Source organism: Aspergillus niger (genome assembly GCF_000002855.4).
Source record: "Aspergillus niger supercontig An04".
NCBI lineage: Eukaryota > Fungi > Ascomycota > Eurotiomycetes > Eurotiales > Aspergillaceae > Aspergillus > Aspergillus niger.
This window is the reverse complement of record NT_166539.1, coordinates 389506-406142: the sequence shown is the minus strand read 5'-3', so window position 1 is coordinate 406142 and position 16637 is coordinate 389506. Positions and strand designations below refer to the sequence as shown.

The window sequence follows — 16637 nt, the reverse complement described above, 5'->3', positions numbered from 1 at the left end:
AGTGTAGTCTTGTAGCGTACAAATAACTCTGACTACCTAAGTTGTAATGCTACTTAGTTACATCATCATGGTTGCAAGTGTTGCGATGGCGTGGGACTGATTTAAAGGCGCATGTATACCAATGTTTCTACCGAGTTGTTGGTTAGGCAGGATATATTTCTGCAGTGCGAGGGAGGTTTCTCAAATGTGGAACATTAGCAGGAGGATAAATTATCAGAGCAGTAGAATGTAACGAGAGTATCAGTTGGTTGATAACCCGAGACGGCTCGGGAGGTTGGTTGGTTCTCGTGGTATTGTGACTATCTGGACAATGATGCTCCCTTTTGCTCTTATGCTTTACTGACATGTAGTGTAACCCGTCCCACCAAATGAAAGAAGCCTCCCAAAACCCGAAGAAGAATATACCTGACACCAGTGATATTAAGGGGAAAATAGTAAAGGGTATACAAGATAGGGCAAAGACAAGGAAAATGCAGCTAGGCTGAAAGAATGAAGCGGTTTTTTTCTCACGGCGGTTCGAGTATATGTCGCCGAGACAGAAGAGGAACACATAGAAGTGAAAGGAAATGATAAAAAGAGAACGTCGAGGAATGAAAGAATGTACCATGCTCGGCTGTGACAATGCAGGATCATGGTGCAAGTTTGGAACGAAATGAAGGATCGGATCCTGGGCCTTGATCTGACAATCTAGAAATCATGGGGTTGGCGTCCAGAAATATGACACAAAAAAGCAGGAAATAAAAATAAAACGAAAAGAATATGTTTGCTTGCACACAGTAAACGCCAAGGTGACCCTCAACTCTAGTTCATGCAGTAGGTAGTCGTGATCGTATCATACGTGGACGTGCACGGTCGAGGATTCGGACAGTAGCCCTAAGTTTTAGAGGGCAGGTAAAAGTGTCGCGAATTTGATGTTATGGTTGGAAATGATGATAAAGGCGGATTGCGGTTGTCGATGGCTGACCGGATTCACCATGGCCCAACCTTGACGGGGGTACCGAGCCCGTATGTGCCCGACAGGAGTTGCTCCCGGATGGACCCAAGGTCATTGCCGCCTGGGCTTCCATAACCTTGGGCATCCGGTCTGTGCATCCATCCCAAACTGGAACCAAGCTCGTTGACGGCTGCCTGCAGTTTACCGCCCGAGTTGTGATTGTGCTTCGCCAACTTCTGATCCCAACCACCGTATTGTAACTGAATTCCACCACCACGCTTGGCTGCTTCCCGAATCACCAAAATCCAAGCCTTGCATATCTCATCGTATGCAGAATCCCGCTCGAGGTTGTTCTGTGGTGTACTCCAACGGGGCAGTGCGTGAATTATGTCGGTCGCACCATCCAGGTAACTCAAGGAAACAGACGACTGCGTCTCGTGAGGTGGTAGGAAATGTGGAGTGAAGTCGCTCAGAGCATCTAGAAGATTCCCCAGCGGTTGTCGGACACGATTGTATGCATAATCTGATTCGGAGTTGCCACCGAGCGGGAACGACGACTGAAGGGCAGATTCGTAATGTCGAAGGACTTGAAGGGCAGATGCCACGCTGGGTCGAGGTGCTGTGTGCACCACTTCATCAACCAAACCTGGATGACGCTCACACACGGTCCGAAGGATGCCCCGAAGAGCGTCTGTGTCCAAGGTCTCCAGCAGTCGGGGGAGAGCGAGAGGCCGTCCGCTAACATTCGGACGAGCACGCTTGATGTTTCGGTTGACTGGAAGGGTTCTCGGGGTCAAGGCGGGAGAGTTGGTAGGTGATGCTGACATTCGACCATCGTGATCATTCTCATCGTCGGCTTTCCGTTTGCGGTTGTTGGGAGTGTGAACGGGGGTAGACACTGATATCAGTCGGTCATCAAAGGTCACATAGCAAGGGAATCATCATCGAATGCACTGGGGAAAGACAGGGAGATGCTTACTTGGACGGGAGGGAGAAGGACGGGAGTATTCGTAAAAGTGATGAGGAGGCACAGGTGGTGTAGCCACCAAGCTGTTCATGATGACCACAAACAGCTGGATGGCAAAGGGAGAGAGGGAGGGGAGGAAGAGAGGTAACGGGAGATGACGGGGGGGAAAGCAGAGATGAGGGACCAAAGGTCAGCCAGGAGCACGAGGGAAAATATCAAAGGGGGAAAGGATAAGGAAAGCGAACAAGCAAGGGAAAGACGGAGTGCAGGATGGAGGATGAAGGGGAGACTTTCTGAAGTGGTGGGGAAAGAGAGAAAGACGAGCGAGAAGCGGTGGACGGGCGGGTTGCGGGAGGCAACGCGGGCCTGAGATGCATTTCCCGCGGATCCATGACTCTGACTTGAAAGTCTGTGACTGCTCTTCTCCTCTACCTTTTACCCACTTGCTCAATGTGATCCACCCATTTCCACCTTGGAATACTACCCTCTTCCTCCCTCCTGATTTGTGGCAAAAACCCTGTTACTATTATCCCAGGCTTTGCGGCTGCTGCGTCAACTTGGCCCTGCACCACTTACAGATCCCCAAGGTCCGCATGACCCCAACTCATCAAGCGTCAACTCTAAAACCGCCCGATAAACGGAGCATCTTGTCAATGACTGATACAGTCGACCGGACTGTTCCACCGCGTGGCCATCTTGGGATACGGGACCAGCCATTTATCAATGTTCCCTGATGCTACCATCACTTTCATTTTCCCTTATCCAAGCCTGCAATATCCTTTCAAAATGCTGTGCTTCTGAGGAAGTTACATGCTAACCCTGTGACGCTGTCGTGACTACGTCTGCAGTCTCAAATTTCTGCCACCCCCGATTGACATTCATCTGCACACCTTACCCCAGAGCAGGAATGATCCTCAAGCTGTAACCTGGTCAACCTTGCAGAAAACGAGCCCTGGGTTCTTGTTTTAGTGGAACATCAGACTAATGTTGTCCAGCTACCCTGGTATCCGGAATTGGGGCTAATCATACACTCCTCGGGTTCAATTCTGCTGCCTCATTAATTTTCATATCTGATTTTACATCATTGGAACTGACCTAACGCTGGCTGAGGGATTAGTCCGACTAAGACCTCATATACTGGACCCACAAGCAAAATCTAGGAGGGGGCTTACGGTCTAGGGCCATGAAAGTTCCTATAGTAACCTCCAGAGAAACGCCTCACCCACGGCATCGAGCAGTGAGGATGCCCTCAGCTGAAACATTCTCCCGTTGAACACTGCGTCATGGTAACCTTGCCGTATTCCAGACATCCTCATTGAACTGTTCGCAAGCCACTCGGTTGACAGGTAGGCGATAGATGGGTCTGACTTTTAGCGTTTGACATATGACACTTTGCTCGTGTCTGGGCTATTGGTCTGGGGTTATCGTCCAACCACCTGAGACCGCATGAGGTCGTAGCCCTATGGCTTACTGGCTGCAAACGACGACATCGAAAGTATAGATCCCTGGCTCCGGGCGACCTGACATATCGTCAACCATTTGTAGAAGTGTCACTTATAGTGCCAAGATATGCTCAATATATCCTTCATATGATCCTAATAAGGAACAGTGCCCACACAATAGCATAGCCAACCTCAAAGTACTACAATAAAACAACACTTTCTCCGCACAGCGCGCATTATGGACACACATCCCATAGTAGTCATACCAATTTAGAAGTACTAAAGCCCCCCAATCAACCAACCGATAATCCCCATCATACCGAACCAATTCCCAGGATTATCAAGCATAAAAAACCATCAACCAAGTACAAAGAAATCACACTGTAGTCAGTATTCTTTTTTCATTGCAAATCTACAGTCGTCCGTACGACAAATACAGACTGGGTAACATTACCGTTCGTTGGTTATTAAATGAACCGTGTCTGAGTCTGAATGTCCATGGGATGCCTAAACACCACCACACAATTACTTCTCACATATATGCGTGGACCAACGAAGCCGGGTGCTGTTTGTAAAGAACCGGAATTGAGATTGCGATTCTAGGGGGTCAAAATGGATTTTAAATAAGAGGTGACACTGTGTGGTACGGATAGTGGGTAGTTCAGAGAGATAGGAGTGGATGATGATGATGAATATGAAGCCTGATTGAAACCATTGCTTCTTGATGTAGTCTAAAAACATTGTGTACATCACATAGGCTTCAGGTAACAGAAAGCAAAGGAGGAAAGGGAATGAGACATCTCATTTACAGATAGTAAGAATAAATGAAAAACAAAGCCAAATCCTTTTGGGAAGCCTGACGCCAGAAAAAATGCGACCACCCAGATATACCGCGCAAACCATCCTTTACAACAGAGATGATGATGATGAATGAGGAGGACAATACTGACCCACATAAGAAGGTAGATAGATACAAGAACTACTAATGATAGGTAGCAGTACCTTAGAGATACAAGGACTGGGCGGCGACAATGTCTCTGCGCACCTTGGTCAAGGCAGTCTCGAATTTACCCTCCAAATCTTCGCTTCCCATGACCTTGGCCGCCTGCGCCATCTGTCGGAGACACTCTTCCAATCGGCGGAAGACGCGAATCAGACTGCCTTCGTAGACATCGGTCATTTTGCTGCATTAGGGAAAAAGGGACCAGTCAGCAATCCAATACTACCACAAAAAAGAAAACGGCTGCGAATGGTGGACATTGAAACTTACCAGATGTCAGCAAAAGACTTGCCGTTCGCCCATTCGAAGATGACCTCCATCAGCTCCCAGTGGAAACCTTGCACGTATTCCTCCTCGTTGACCGCCAACTTGGACTCCTGGGAGACCTTGGCGACGATCCGAGCCTGCGCTTGGATCTCCCTGAGGGGCTTCGCGAGGTCTTCCCGTGTCAGAGCAGGAGTCTCCTTGGTCTTCTCTTCGAAGACGAAGACGCTCAAGGCAGCTGCCACTTGCTCTGGCGTAAGGTTATTGAAGAAACCGTTGAAGAGAAGTTCACTGAGCATCAATTCGTCACCAGTACTAATCTCACAGGCAACGCGTGCCTTCAGTTGTACAACTTCGGCCTCGTTGATAAACCCGAATCGACGAAGTACACGCTTACGGCATTTCAACTCTTCGAGTTGCATAATTGCCATGGCATCCGAGATCTTCTTCTTGGTCTCCTTGATCTTGGTTCCCAAATTCACCTTCTCGGAGTACTGATCGTATAATTCGGGTAACCGTGGCGACTCATGCAGGGGGTTGGAGAGAAGACGGGACTCTAGAACCTCGATTTTCTACAAAGTCGATTAGCCAACAGTGTCACCTCTATTTGTAAATTTCCGGATACTTACCCTGAGCGTCTTTTTGAACTCGTCATCCTTGATACCCATGTTCTCGATAGGATCAAGAGTGGCAATGCCATCCGGGAAGCGCTTCTTCACTTCCTCTAGGGTGTTCTTCAAGTTGTTCCGTGTGTCATTTGGCTTCAAGTCTTTGGGAAGACGGAGGCAAACATGCGCAATGCTCTGAATACAGCTGAGAACAACTGGCACGACCTCCATGCGAGATTTTTCGCCCTCCTTGGGTGGCCTGACGCCAGCCGGTAAGTCCTCGAACGATTTGGTGCCCACGGAATCTCCATCGGCAATGTTAAGGAGAACATCCACTACATGCTTCTGATGATCGTTGAACTCTTCGTTCGAATTCTTCGGCGGCTTGCGATGCTTCCAGTTGACAACGATGCCCCACCCGAACTCAAGGTCCTTGTGCTTGATTTGAACCAAGCGCCCAGGTGTCATGTATGACAGGCAATGCTCGGGATGGCTCATCACTGCCTGCACATCATCGCCGAACTTGCGGAGCTGCTTGCGCAGATCGTAGTACTCGCGGATGGTTCCTTCATCGGGGATGCTGAGATTGGCACGCTTCTCTTCCATTTCCGTAAGTTCTATAGCACAGTCAGCAAGCAGCATTCGATAAAGCAGGGTATAGGGACGCACGTTTCTCAAGCTCTGCGACACCGGCGGTGTTTTGGAATTGATAGAAACATTTCTCCAGCATAAATTCGGGTGAGATGCCTTCCACACGCATGAGGTTAAGAATCATGTTGTAACCCAAATGGAAAGCCGAATTAAGTCGATCCTGTTCACCACGGACAATTTCCTTCGCCACGGTGGGGTCCATCTCCTCACCGACCATCATGATAACGATACCGCGATCATCAAGACCTCTTCGACCAGCACGGCCAGACATCTGAATAAACTCCGAAGGCGTGACCCAACGCTGGCTGAAGCCGTCGAATTTCCGGACGCTTGTAAAGACGACAGTTCTCGCAGGCATGTTAAGACCAATAGAGAACGTCTCAGTGGCGAAGAGTACCTTGATCAGACCTTCTTGGAAAAGAATCTCAATCGTCTCTTTGAGGATGGGGAGCAGACCAGAGTGGTGGACACCAATACCCCTGCGAAGAAGAGGCAAGATATTCTGAATTTGGGGCAAATCCCTGTCCTCCTCGGACAGCATTTCGATCGCGCTGTCAAAGACCTTCTGAACCATCTCTTTCTCGGAATCGTCGTTGAAGGCCAAGTTCTTCATCTGCAGAGCACAGCTCTCACATTCGCGCTTGCTGAAACTGAACACAATGACGGGATTCAGGTTCTTGAGCATGACCATCTTCACGATCTTGAAGATGTCGCTCTTTTCCTGAGTGCCACCCTTGTTCAATCTCTTGTCCTTGCCCTTTCCTTTCCGCTTAGCCATCGCATCAGACGGGTCGTCGCCCCTCTTGTCGGCGATACTGCTCATGGCTTTCTGGAAATTCTCCTCGCGGAATACTCCCTTCTCATCCACAATAAGATGCATACCTTCCGATCCATTAGGGAAGAAGTAGTGTTGTAGTGGGGTCGGCCGGAAATCGGTATAGACGACATGGCATGGTTGGTTGTGCATCTTTGTTACCCATTCGGCGAATTGCATAGCATTGGGAATGGTGGCAGACAAGAATACATATCGAACCTTGTCGGGCAACAAGATAATGGTTTCCTCCCAGACGACACCTCTGACTATAGCGTAGGTCAGTATTTGGCAAACAAGAATCAGATCTATTGGACATACTCGCATCACGCATGTAGTGAATTTCATCAAAAATGACCCAGGCAACTTCGCGCATAATCTCAGAACCCCGGTACAGCATGGACCGCAAAATCTCAGTTGTCATGACAAGGCAAGTGGCTGTGGGATTGATGGTGACATCTCCAGTCATCAAGCCCGCATCTCCAAATTCCTCAGCAAACTCTCGGTACTTCTGGTTACTCAAAGCCTTGATCGGACTCGTATAGATAACTCTCTGGTTGTTCTTCAAACACTGCGCAATGGCGTACTCGGCGACCACGGTTTTTCCGGCACTAGTATGGGCTGAAACCAAGACACTTTCTTCTCTCTGAATCGAAGCAATCGCAACCTGCTGGAAAGGATCCAAAGTGAATGGCCACACTCTGGCGGGGGTCTCCGGCGGCTTGTGTTCGGAAATGGGCACGTATGGGTACTTCGGCGGGATGGCGACCTGATGCCGCACCTGGTGGGACAACTTGACAGAGGTAGAATCGTTGACGCCCTGAAGGCCTGCTGATCCCGCGACTTCGCGCTCCTGCTCCGTCTCGAATGAGTCCGCTACCACAGGCTCCGGCTCCTTCTCGAGGCGCGGGCGTTTCGCATCCGGTTGTTCATTGTTGTCGGCGGCGGGGCTTTCTTCGTCCTCCTTCGCTTCATCTTCTTCTTCTTCGACAACAGGCGCATCCGTGATCTCGACATCCTCAGGGGTTTCCGTAGCAGCACCGTCCTCCTTCACGTCGCCATTGACCTGTCGCTTCTTGCTCTTGTCTTTCTTCGCTCGTTTGGGAGCTCCGTCCGCAGGCCTAACGGCCTGAGGCTGGTCCTCGAAGACGTCGAAAAGCTCATCCATCGTCGACAGTCTGCCACAAAGGACGCGGGAACGCACACTGGCCTGGACGGTGGTTGACGTTCTGCACCGTCTCACAGAAGAGCGATCGCACCGAGAAATTTCAATGAACCCGTGAAGGGAAGCGGCGTGTGATTGGCCCAGGCCTCTCAAGGCGGTGAATGGCTGCCGGCGAAACTTGCCGTTCGGAAGAGCAAGTCACGTGAGCGGACAGCCGGGGAGCAGCCGGGAGTATCGTTCCACTCGACTTGCTCGCACCTCCGCCCGTTGATACCAGTAGGATTGTCTCGACCGTCGTGCTTCTCTGCCTCATTCAAAGTGGGTGAAACCTGTTGCTTTTCATACCCCATCCAGTCAATTGCCTCTAACTCAGCTCAAGATGTACGCTGCTACCGCCCTCCGCGCCAGAATGGCCACCTCCCTCGTTGCCCGTCGTGGCTTTTCCACCACCCGCGCTCAGCTCGGTAGCCCTTACCACTACGCCGAGGGCCCTCGCTCCAACATTCCCTTCAACCCCCTGACCAAGTACTTCTTCTGGAGATACTGGGCCTTCATGGGTATGTGGCCCAATTGGACGCTGTAGTCGTTGCGGATTGGACGTCTGACTGACTTGCTTACTCTAGTTACCGGTTTCGGTGCCCCCTTCGCCATTGCTGGTATGTTACCATTCGTCTTGCGACAGTCCACATTCGTCTCTCTAACATGTCCATTCCTACAGTCTGGCAGACCTACAAGACCCGCTAAACGCTCTCTCGTGCTGTATTTCCACATGCAATGGCATTGTTGGGCATTGGCAGTTGGTCGAAAATGTATCCTACGTTGGAAGCGCTCGGAAATTGTGTATAAAGCTAGAGAATTTATTATGCTCTGATTCAGGAAATTCCCGGTGTGAAACTCACACCAAAAACATCTGTAGTTGGGGGACGAAGTGCGGTGTGGTGGTGGTTGTCTGATGCCTTATTAGAATATGGATGAAGTCATTGGTCGATTTTTTGTCAGTAGGAAAATTAAAATCTTTGGCTCGGCTTCTGATATGATATTGTTCGCAATTCCGTTGGCGACGCGCTTGAAGGAGAATAAAACCTACACTTGCAAGATCAAATAATTAACTCTATGAGAGTAAATTTCCTTTAGAAATTATTTTTGCATTTTCCTTTTCCCCGTTCATTCTTTTCCCCAGTGAAGCTTCCGTCGATTCATGGCGGCGGGGTAGAACACTACTCTTCAAAAGATGCGCAACCTCAAAATCGTGCGCCTCGCCGAGGTGCAGCTCCAGAATGAGCTCCCTTTGACAGCAACAGCTTGGGATACAGCTTCAGATGCTGTCGTTTGCACATTCGGGCCTTCTGCGTCCCAGCCAGTCATAGAGCTTCGCAGAAAGCGCCATGACGCCTATTTTTCGGACCCCGTAGGGGCGGATGCATTTGAAATCATCGCATCTTGGGATGCGCCATGCCCACTACCAGATCTGGAATGCGACCGGGTGCTCTCGCTGCACTACTTTGCTGACAATCTCACAGCCTGTCTGGTGCTGGAAGGAGGCGACATTGTCATTGTCCGTGAAGAACCCCTTCCTGGCGAGGACAAGATTGAGATTGTGGGTACTGTTGATGTTGGTATCACGGCTGCTGCATGGTCCCCCGATGAGGAGCTCCTGGCCTTGACTACAAGAGCCAACACTTTCCTTTACATGACGAGAGAATTCGAAAACGTTGCCGAAATTACTTTCACGCAGGAGGACCTCCGCGCCTCTCAGCATGTCTCTGTGGGCTGGGGAAAGCGCGAGACCCAGTTCCAGGGCAAGCGTGCCAAGGCTCTTCGTGATCCTACTGTCCCCGAGAAGGTGGACGAGGGTAAGTTGAGTGCTAGCGATGATGGAAAGACGACCATTAGCTGGCGTGGTGATGGTGCTTATGTTGCCGTGAATAGCATCGAAGCTGGCGTTAGACGTGCGATCCGGGTTTACTCGAGAGAGGGAACTTTGGATAGCGTCAGTGAGCCAGTGGATGGACTGGAAGGTGCCCTCAGCTGGAGACCCTCTGGCAATCTTATTGCCGGTATCCAGCGCCGCGAAGATAGAACTGACGTGGTCTTCTTCGAAAGGAACGGCTTGCGCCATGGAGAATTCACTCTCCGCCTGACGGAAGAAGAACGGTCGACATGGGCTTCGAATATTCATTTGAGCTGGAATGTCGACTCAACGGTGCTTGCGGTGCAATTCCACGACAGAACCCAGTTCTGGACAACAGGCAACTACCACTACTACCTCAAGCAAGAAATTCCAATTGGAGTGAATGCAGAATATCCGTATCCATTCTCCTTGAAATGGCATCAGGAGAAGGCCTTACGATTCATTGCAGGGGCTTCAGGTAATTGATAAGTTGCAACTATCTATGGTCAGTTTTCTAATGCGTTTCAGGGTCGATGTTGGATGTGGACTTTGTTTTCGACGTATCTCAGGGATCCACCACCAGCCCGGATGATGTTGGCGCTGTTGCTGTCGTCGACGGAAGTAAGTCTCTCCACCATACATGTTTGACCGAACGTATTCTAACGGGCGGAAGAAATCCTCAAATTGACTCCTTTGAGGCTGGCGGGAGTTCCTCCTCCTATGGCTCACAATGAGCTGACACTAGACTCAAACATCGTTGATGTGGCATTCAGCAAGTCGGGAACGCGGATGGCTGTTCTTATGAAGGATCGGTTTTCCATCTTCCTTTGGTCTCTCAAATCGAGACCTGTTCCATCTCCAATCCTTGAATCTAGTTATCCGTTGTCGGACGCGCCTGATAGCCGACCCCGACAGATTGCCTTTGTAAACGAGCATGAAGTTTACATCCTCAAGGACAGTGGCCCGAACAACACTCAGATTGAACGCACTGCTTTGGAGACACGCACGACTCAAGTTGCTTATCAGGCAGAGGATTCCGAGCAAATCTTGTCAATGTTCACCTCCCTTGGGCATGAAGCTTTGTGGTTCTCTCACGTTAAAGCGCCTAACCAGCCGGTTACGTACTCCTATGTTTCCATGCCTTCCTCCGAGGAGTTCCAGATTTTGCCCTGGCTCGAGAGCCCGACAGTTGATACTTACTGGGCCAAGGCGGCGCAAATCTCTGAGGATGAGGTAAATCCTTCTTGCAACTCAGATTACGTTATGACTAACCTTTTGAAGCATGTTCTGGTCTCCATGACAAGATCCGGAGCCTTGTATGCCAATAAGCGGCTCCTTGCGAAGAACTGCACATCCTTCCTTGTAACCCAGGCCCATATCTTGTTTACAACCTCCCTTCACCTGATCAAATTTGTGCACTTGACTACAGTGGAAGGTGAGAAATATGGACAGCCTACCAGCCCTAATCACATCAGCTAATCCCATTCTACAGAGATGGATATTCCTCCCGACACCCCCGAGACGGATGAACGATGCAGAAGTATTGAACGTGGCGGACGTCTGGTGACAGTGATGCCCACAACATTTGCTGTTATTCTGCAGATGCCCCGTGGAAACCTCGAAACCATCTATCCCAGAGCCCTCGTTCTGGCCGGTATCAGAAACTTCATTGACCGTAAAAACTACCGGGCTGCGTTTTTGACCTGTCGTAGTCAGATGGTGGATATGAATATCATTCACGACTATGCCCCGGAACAATTCATGGACAACATCCAACTGTTTGTGGACCAGGTGGAGAAGATTGATTTTATTGACGAGTTTATCTCCCGTCTTAGGTATGCACATCACCTTGTATTCAAAGCATGCTGGCTGATTACTTTCCAGTGAGGAGGATGTTTCCCAGACTCTCTACAAAGACACCCTGAAAACACCGAAGGCAGACAATGCGCCGACCGGAATTGTTGCAGTAGCACCAAACAAGGGTAGCAAAGTCAACCGAATCTGCGACGCCTTTTTGTCAACTTTGGAGAAGCGCATTGACACCAACCTGCACAACCTGATCACTGCGCATGTCTGCAAGTCACCACCGGATCTTGAGTCCGGTCTGCAACTGGTTGCGCGCTTGAGAGGTCCGTATTCCAGACTCCCAGGTTCCTACTCAATACTTACCTCTCCTGCAGAACAATCGCCCGAACAGGCAGACGACGCAATCGAGCATATGTGCTTCCTGACGGATGCTAACCAGTTGTACGATAATGCGCTGGGGCTCTACGACCTCGAGCTCACCCTGCTCGTCGCCCAACAGGCCCAACGGGTGAGCAAGCATCCTTATCTGAAACCTTGTCACTCGCACATACTAACCAACCGCACCAGGATCCCCGCGAGTACCTACCGTTCCTGCGCAAGTTGCAGCAGCAGCCCGAACTTCGCCGCTACTTCGAGATCGACAACTACCTGGGCCGGACATCCAAAGCCATCAAGCATCTACACGCTCTGAACGCCCACGATGAACTCCGCGCCTATACAATCAAGCACGTCCTCTACAAGGACGCCATCGACCTCTACAAGTACCAGGCGGAGCAACTGCGCGAGATGACGAACCTGTACGCCGACTACCTCTTCGACCGGTCCAAGTACAAGGAGGCAGGCATCGGTACGTACCCAATAACCACCCCTTACCCCCATTCCCAACACCCATCAAACTAACGAACACCACCCCGAATGCAGCTTACGAATCTCTGCAACTCTACACCGACGCCTACAAGAGCTACCACCTGGCCCATCTCTGGCGCGAATCCCTCTACTGCGCGATGCTCGTGCCCCTCACCCCCACGGAGCTAACCACGCACGCCACAGCCCTGATAAACACCCTAATCGAAGAATCCAAGGACTACATCTCAGCCGCAACCATCCACGCCGACCATCTACACGACATCCCCGGCGCATCACGGCTCCTCTGCCGAGCTTCCAAATTCTCCGAGGCAACGCGCCTCCTCACCCTGCACAACCAGGCCGCCTTAATCCCCGAGATCGTGGACACCGGCCTCGCTGACTCAATGGGCAGCATGACCGACCTGCTCGCGGACTTCCGCTCACAACTCAACGCCCAGGTGCCCCGGATCCGCGAACTGCGCGTCCGCCGCGCCACCGACCCACTGGCCTACTTCGGCGGCGACCCTACCCTCGGCGACGGGGCCGCGGGGGTGGATATCCCCGACAATGTGTCGTTGGCGCCCACTGACGCTTCGACATTGGCGGGCCGGTCCATGTTCACACGGTATACGGGCAACACGGGAAAGACGGGGAAGACGAGCTCGTCGCGGCATACGTCGAAGACTCGGAGGAAGGAGGAGAGGAAGCGTGCGCGTGGTAAGAAGGGCACGGTGTATGAGGAGGAGTACCTTGTTAATAGTGTGAGACGGTTGCTGGAGAGGGCGAACTCGACGGTGAGTGAGGTGGAGGGCTTGGTTGACGCGTTGTTGAGGAGGGGCATGAGGGAGCGGGCGGTGGCGGTGGAGAAGGCGATGAGTGAGGTATTGAAGTTGTGTAAGGAGAGTCGGGAGGAGGTCTTTGGGGCTTTGGTTGCTGAGGCGGTTGGTGGACAGACTGGGGAGGGTGATGCTGGGGAGGGGGAGAATGGAGCTGGTGCTGCCTTTGGGGAGGATGGGGTGCCTCATGCTACGGGAGGACAGAGTGTGTTTTGGGATAGTGTTACGGCTACGGCGAATGTTGGGAAGGGGAGGGAGGTGCCGGCGGTTAAGGAGATCAAGTTATCGGCTTTGTTGAACTGAGGGGCTTTCCCTAGGTCGTTTTTGCATTTGGTAACGTTGTTATTCTTACTAGGTTATACTAAAAAGTCATACATAGATCATTTAAAAATTCATGCAATCCGTCAAGTGTTTTGTTTATCATATTAAATGGGTATGGACTGAGAATAATGTTGAAGGGGCCCGAAAAGATGTCTATATTATATAGAGGGACACGACCTTCTACCATCGGAAGTGCTAGAAGGCCTGGTAGTCTGGGAAGTGTGCAATAGATGCAAAGCATATGGGTATCTTATCTCAAGGGTGTTCGGTGTGTGTGCGCGAAGACCCTCGATTCGTTTAGTTGCTGGTGTCTCAAGCCTCCCAGAAGGAGATGAAGTCTCTAGGCAGAAAGAATATCGCCCTTCTCACTGACAAGATGCTGGTCCACTGAGATGGGGCCCTCGCCAACACCGGTCAAGATCACACGGCTCACGCCATCCTTGAGCGACTCCACGGTGCGGGGGTCGATCTCATCCAGGGACACGCCGGGGGTGGTAACGTCCTTCAGAGGCGTGTAGAAGGGACCTTCCCAGCCCTCCGTCTTCTCACCAAGGATAGCCTTGACGGTACCGGCAACAAGCTCGGTATCCTTCTCAAGGTAGTAGATGACAGCGTTCGGGCCCGCATCGTAGGTGTACGCGCAGACGGTCCGGCCGATTGCGCGGTTAATATCATGGACGAGTCTGACGGCAGCGCGAGAGACGTCGTTCATGTAGAAGATCGGAGGCCAGGAGTCCAAGCAAGTGGCGTGGAAGCTGTTGGAGTCGCGCATCGTGATCTCTGCGAAGGCGGGGAAATCGCGGTTCTGGATGGCGGTCTCGATGGCAGCCATCCGCTCCGGAACAACAGTGCTCGCGCGGGTAGCAAAAAGGTTCGAGGTAGCGACGGTCGTCTGCATACCCTCAGTGCTGGGGACATCCTTCTTTGCGGCACTGACAACCAGGATGAGGGCACGCATTTCAGGCCAGTGAGACTGCGGCGCAACCTCCTCTGCCAAACTGTCGCTTCCATCCTCCAAGGATCCAGCGCGCCAGGCGACATAACCACCCATCAGAGAACGGCAGGCGGAACCAGAGCCCTGACGAGCGATGCGGCTCAGATCACGGGGCGACTGGGGCAGCTGGTAAAGGTCTGCCACGGCACGAACGAGGGCCGCAAACCCGGCAGCCGAACTGGCGAGACCGGCGGCGGTGGGGAAGTTGTTCTCGGAAACAATGCGAAGAGGGAAGCTGGACAGCTTGGGCAACGAGGGGTTTGCATCCTCGAGCTCGCGACGGTGGGCGCGCAGGCTGGCCAGACAAGCAAGTGTACGCTTAGAGGATTGGATGTCTTGGGGCTTGCCGTTCAGGGTGAGCTCGTCCTTGGCGGGGTAGAAAGGAGCGCAGGAAGCGGTGGTGAGCGTGCGGAGGGAACGCTGCGAAAGGGTGACGGAGAGAGAGGAGTTGGTAGGAAGGTTGAGAACAGCATCGCGCTTGCCCCAGTACCTTTTCAGTAACGATTAGAATCCACCAAGCGTACGTACTATCGGTGAGTGTGGAGGGGGAACATACTTGATGACGGCGATGTTGACGGGGGCGGTGGTGGTGGCCCGGAAGACCTGACTGTCAGCGGAGGCAGCCATTGTAGACGAATTGAGCCAAGCAAGAGTGTCTTGAAGACTTGAAGACCGAGAAAATGAGGAGGGAAGATAGAAAGAAACGTTCAGGGGCGAAGCTAAAGACGAGCGACGAAAAGGCGGGGGATTTCCTTGTTGGGAAAGTTCGGGGCTTTTGTTGTCGGGTTCCCGAGGCGGTGAGCGGCCAGAATTTGTCCGCCTTTCCGTTCGATCCAATCGATTTGCAATCAAACCTCATTATCCCATCCATTCCTCTCGCTCCAAGTGTCGCGGCCGAATCTCCGTTTGTCTCTCCGTCCCGATCCTCACCTAGAACAATGGGTGCCGGTGCGAGTACTCCGTCACCCGAGCCGCCTGCGGCTGGTGTATGCCCTGTTGATCACAAAACCCGCGAGGCTTGGTTGCAGCAGCATCAAGCATCTGGCGGCGCTGCACCCCCTCATCCTCTACCCTCCGAAGATGGACAGCATTCGAAAGGCAAATCTCAAAGGCCTCTGTCAACCGACCGTGAAGTGAGCAGTATACCGCGAGCCATTGATACTACCTCCCAGCCGTCGAATGCCGACTCGTCAAATGCGCCCGCGTCACCCTACGCTGCTACGGCCGCATCGCACGGCACCCCATCCAATGCAGAAGCCGAAACAGGTCACGACCCGAATACTGGAAACTGGATCTATCCGTCAGAACGGCAATTCTTCGAAGCTCTTGTGCGCAAGGGCAACACTCCTAGCTCCACAACATCCGCCTCGGAACTGGCGACCACTGTCGCATCCATCATTCCCATCCACAACGCCGTCAATGAGCGCGCCTGGCAGCAGATCTTGCAATGGGAAAGTCGAGCTCCCATGTCGGACCCCGGCAGTAAAAAATGTGGAGGCCCAAAGCTGTATGCCTTCCGCGGTCTGGGTGTCGACCCGCAGTTCCTGAGCCCTCGCGCCCGTATAAATAACCTGATGGGCTACCAGCTCCCCTTTGATCGGCACGACTGGGTTGTAGAGAGATGCGGTGGTGAAAGGATCGAATATGTCATTGACTTCTACCAAGGGAAATCGTCGGGTGCAAACAATGCTCCCGGCCTGGCTGCCAATGCTGGGCCCGGCAAGCTTAGCTTCTATCTGGATGTTCGGCCAAAACTGAACACAGTAGAGGGCTGCCGGATGAGATTCAGCAAGATTATGGGACTATGAAGCTCCCCAGTATTCTTCTTCTTGCGCTGCATCAGAGGCGAAAAACGGAGTTTTGGGAATGGTTTTGGGCAAGCAACGCAGTGTACAATTCGTGTATAACAGAAGCTATGTATGATATAGAGCATGGAAAGATAGAAACGGCAAATGTAAATAGAACATCCTCGCTCCTTATGCGCCTGAGAACCCATAGCGATCGACGTAACAGAACACAACAAGCCGCCTGCAGTAGCGAAAAAGCACAAGCACATGCGTAAAGGTACATCGAGAGGATATCATCAAGATAGGGGACAGTC

The 16637-nt window shown here is 51.8% G+C and overlaps 6 protein-coding genes across 6 annotated transcripts; 3 read left to right on the top strand and 3 right to left on the bottom strand.

The window, feature by feature from the left end:
• Positions 1-969: 969 nt before the first annotated feature.
• On the bottom strand, positions 970-1761 carry An04g01580 (uncharacterized protein; the record flags this gene model as incomplete). Its single annotated transcript, XM_001401488.3, has 1 exon — positions 970-1761. One exon carries the CDS (start codon positions 1759-1761, stop codon positions 970-972), a length of 792 nt encoding a protein of 263 aa, XP_001401525.3.
• A 2585-nt stretch (positions 1762-4346) lies between these two features.
• Positions 4347-7845, bottom strand: An04g01570 (uncharacterized protein; the record flags this gene model as incomplete). Its single annotated transcript, XM_001401487.3, has 5 exons — positions 4347-4527; positions 4614-5179; positions 5237-5832; positions 5885-6946; positions 6999-7845. The coding sequence occupies 5 exons, from the start codon at positions 7843-7845 to the stop codon at positions 4347-4349; spliced, it is 3252 nt and encodes a 1083-aa protein (XP_001401524.1).
• A 376-nt stretch (positions 7846-8221) lies between these two features.
• An04g01560 (uncharacterized protein) lies at positions 8222-8586 on the top strand (the record flags this gene model as incomplete). The annotated part of the gene is made up of 3 exons (XM_001401486.3): positions 8222-8399; positions 8466-8498; positions 8561-8586. 3 exons carry the CDS (start codon positions 8222-8224, stop codon positions 8584-8586), a joined length of 237 nt encoding a protein of 78 aa, XP_001401523.1.
• A 487-nt stretch (positions 8587-9073) lies between these two features.
• Positions 9074-13524, top strand: An04g01550 (uncharacterized protein; the record flags this gene model as incomplete). The annotated part of the gene is made up of 8 exons (XM_059747329.1): positions 9074-10211; positions 10262-10354; positions 10407-11168; positions 11226-11568; positions 11618-11862; positions 11914-12047; positions 12107-12386; positions 12461-13524. The coding sequence occupies 8 exons, from the start codon at positions 9074-9076 to the stop codon at positions 13522-13524; spliced, it is 4059 nt and encodes a 1352-aa protein (XP_059605258.1).
• Positions 13525-13882: 358 nt separating this feature from the next.
• An04g01540 (uncharacterized protein) lies at positions 13883-15163 on the bottom strand (the record flags this gene model as incomplete). The annotated part of the gene is made up of 2 exons (XM_001401484.3): positions 13883-15026; positions 15093-15163. The coding sequence occupies 2 exons, from the start codon at positions 15161-15163 to the stop codon at positions 13883-13885; spliced, it is 1215 nt and encodes a 404-aa protein (XP_001401521.1).
• A 311-nt stretch (positions 15164-15474) lies between these two features.
• An04g01535 (uncharacterized protein) lies at positions 15475-16344 on the top strand (the record flags this gene model as incomplete). Its single annotated transcript, XM_001401483.1, has 1 exon — positions 15475-16344. One exon carries the CDS (start codon positions 15475-15477, stop codon positions 16342-16344), a length of 870 nt encoding a protein of 289 aa, XP_001401520.1.
• Positions 16345-16637: the final 293 nt, after the last annotated feature.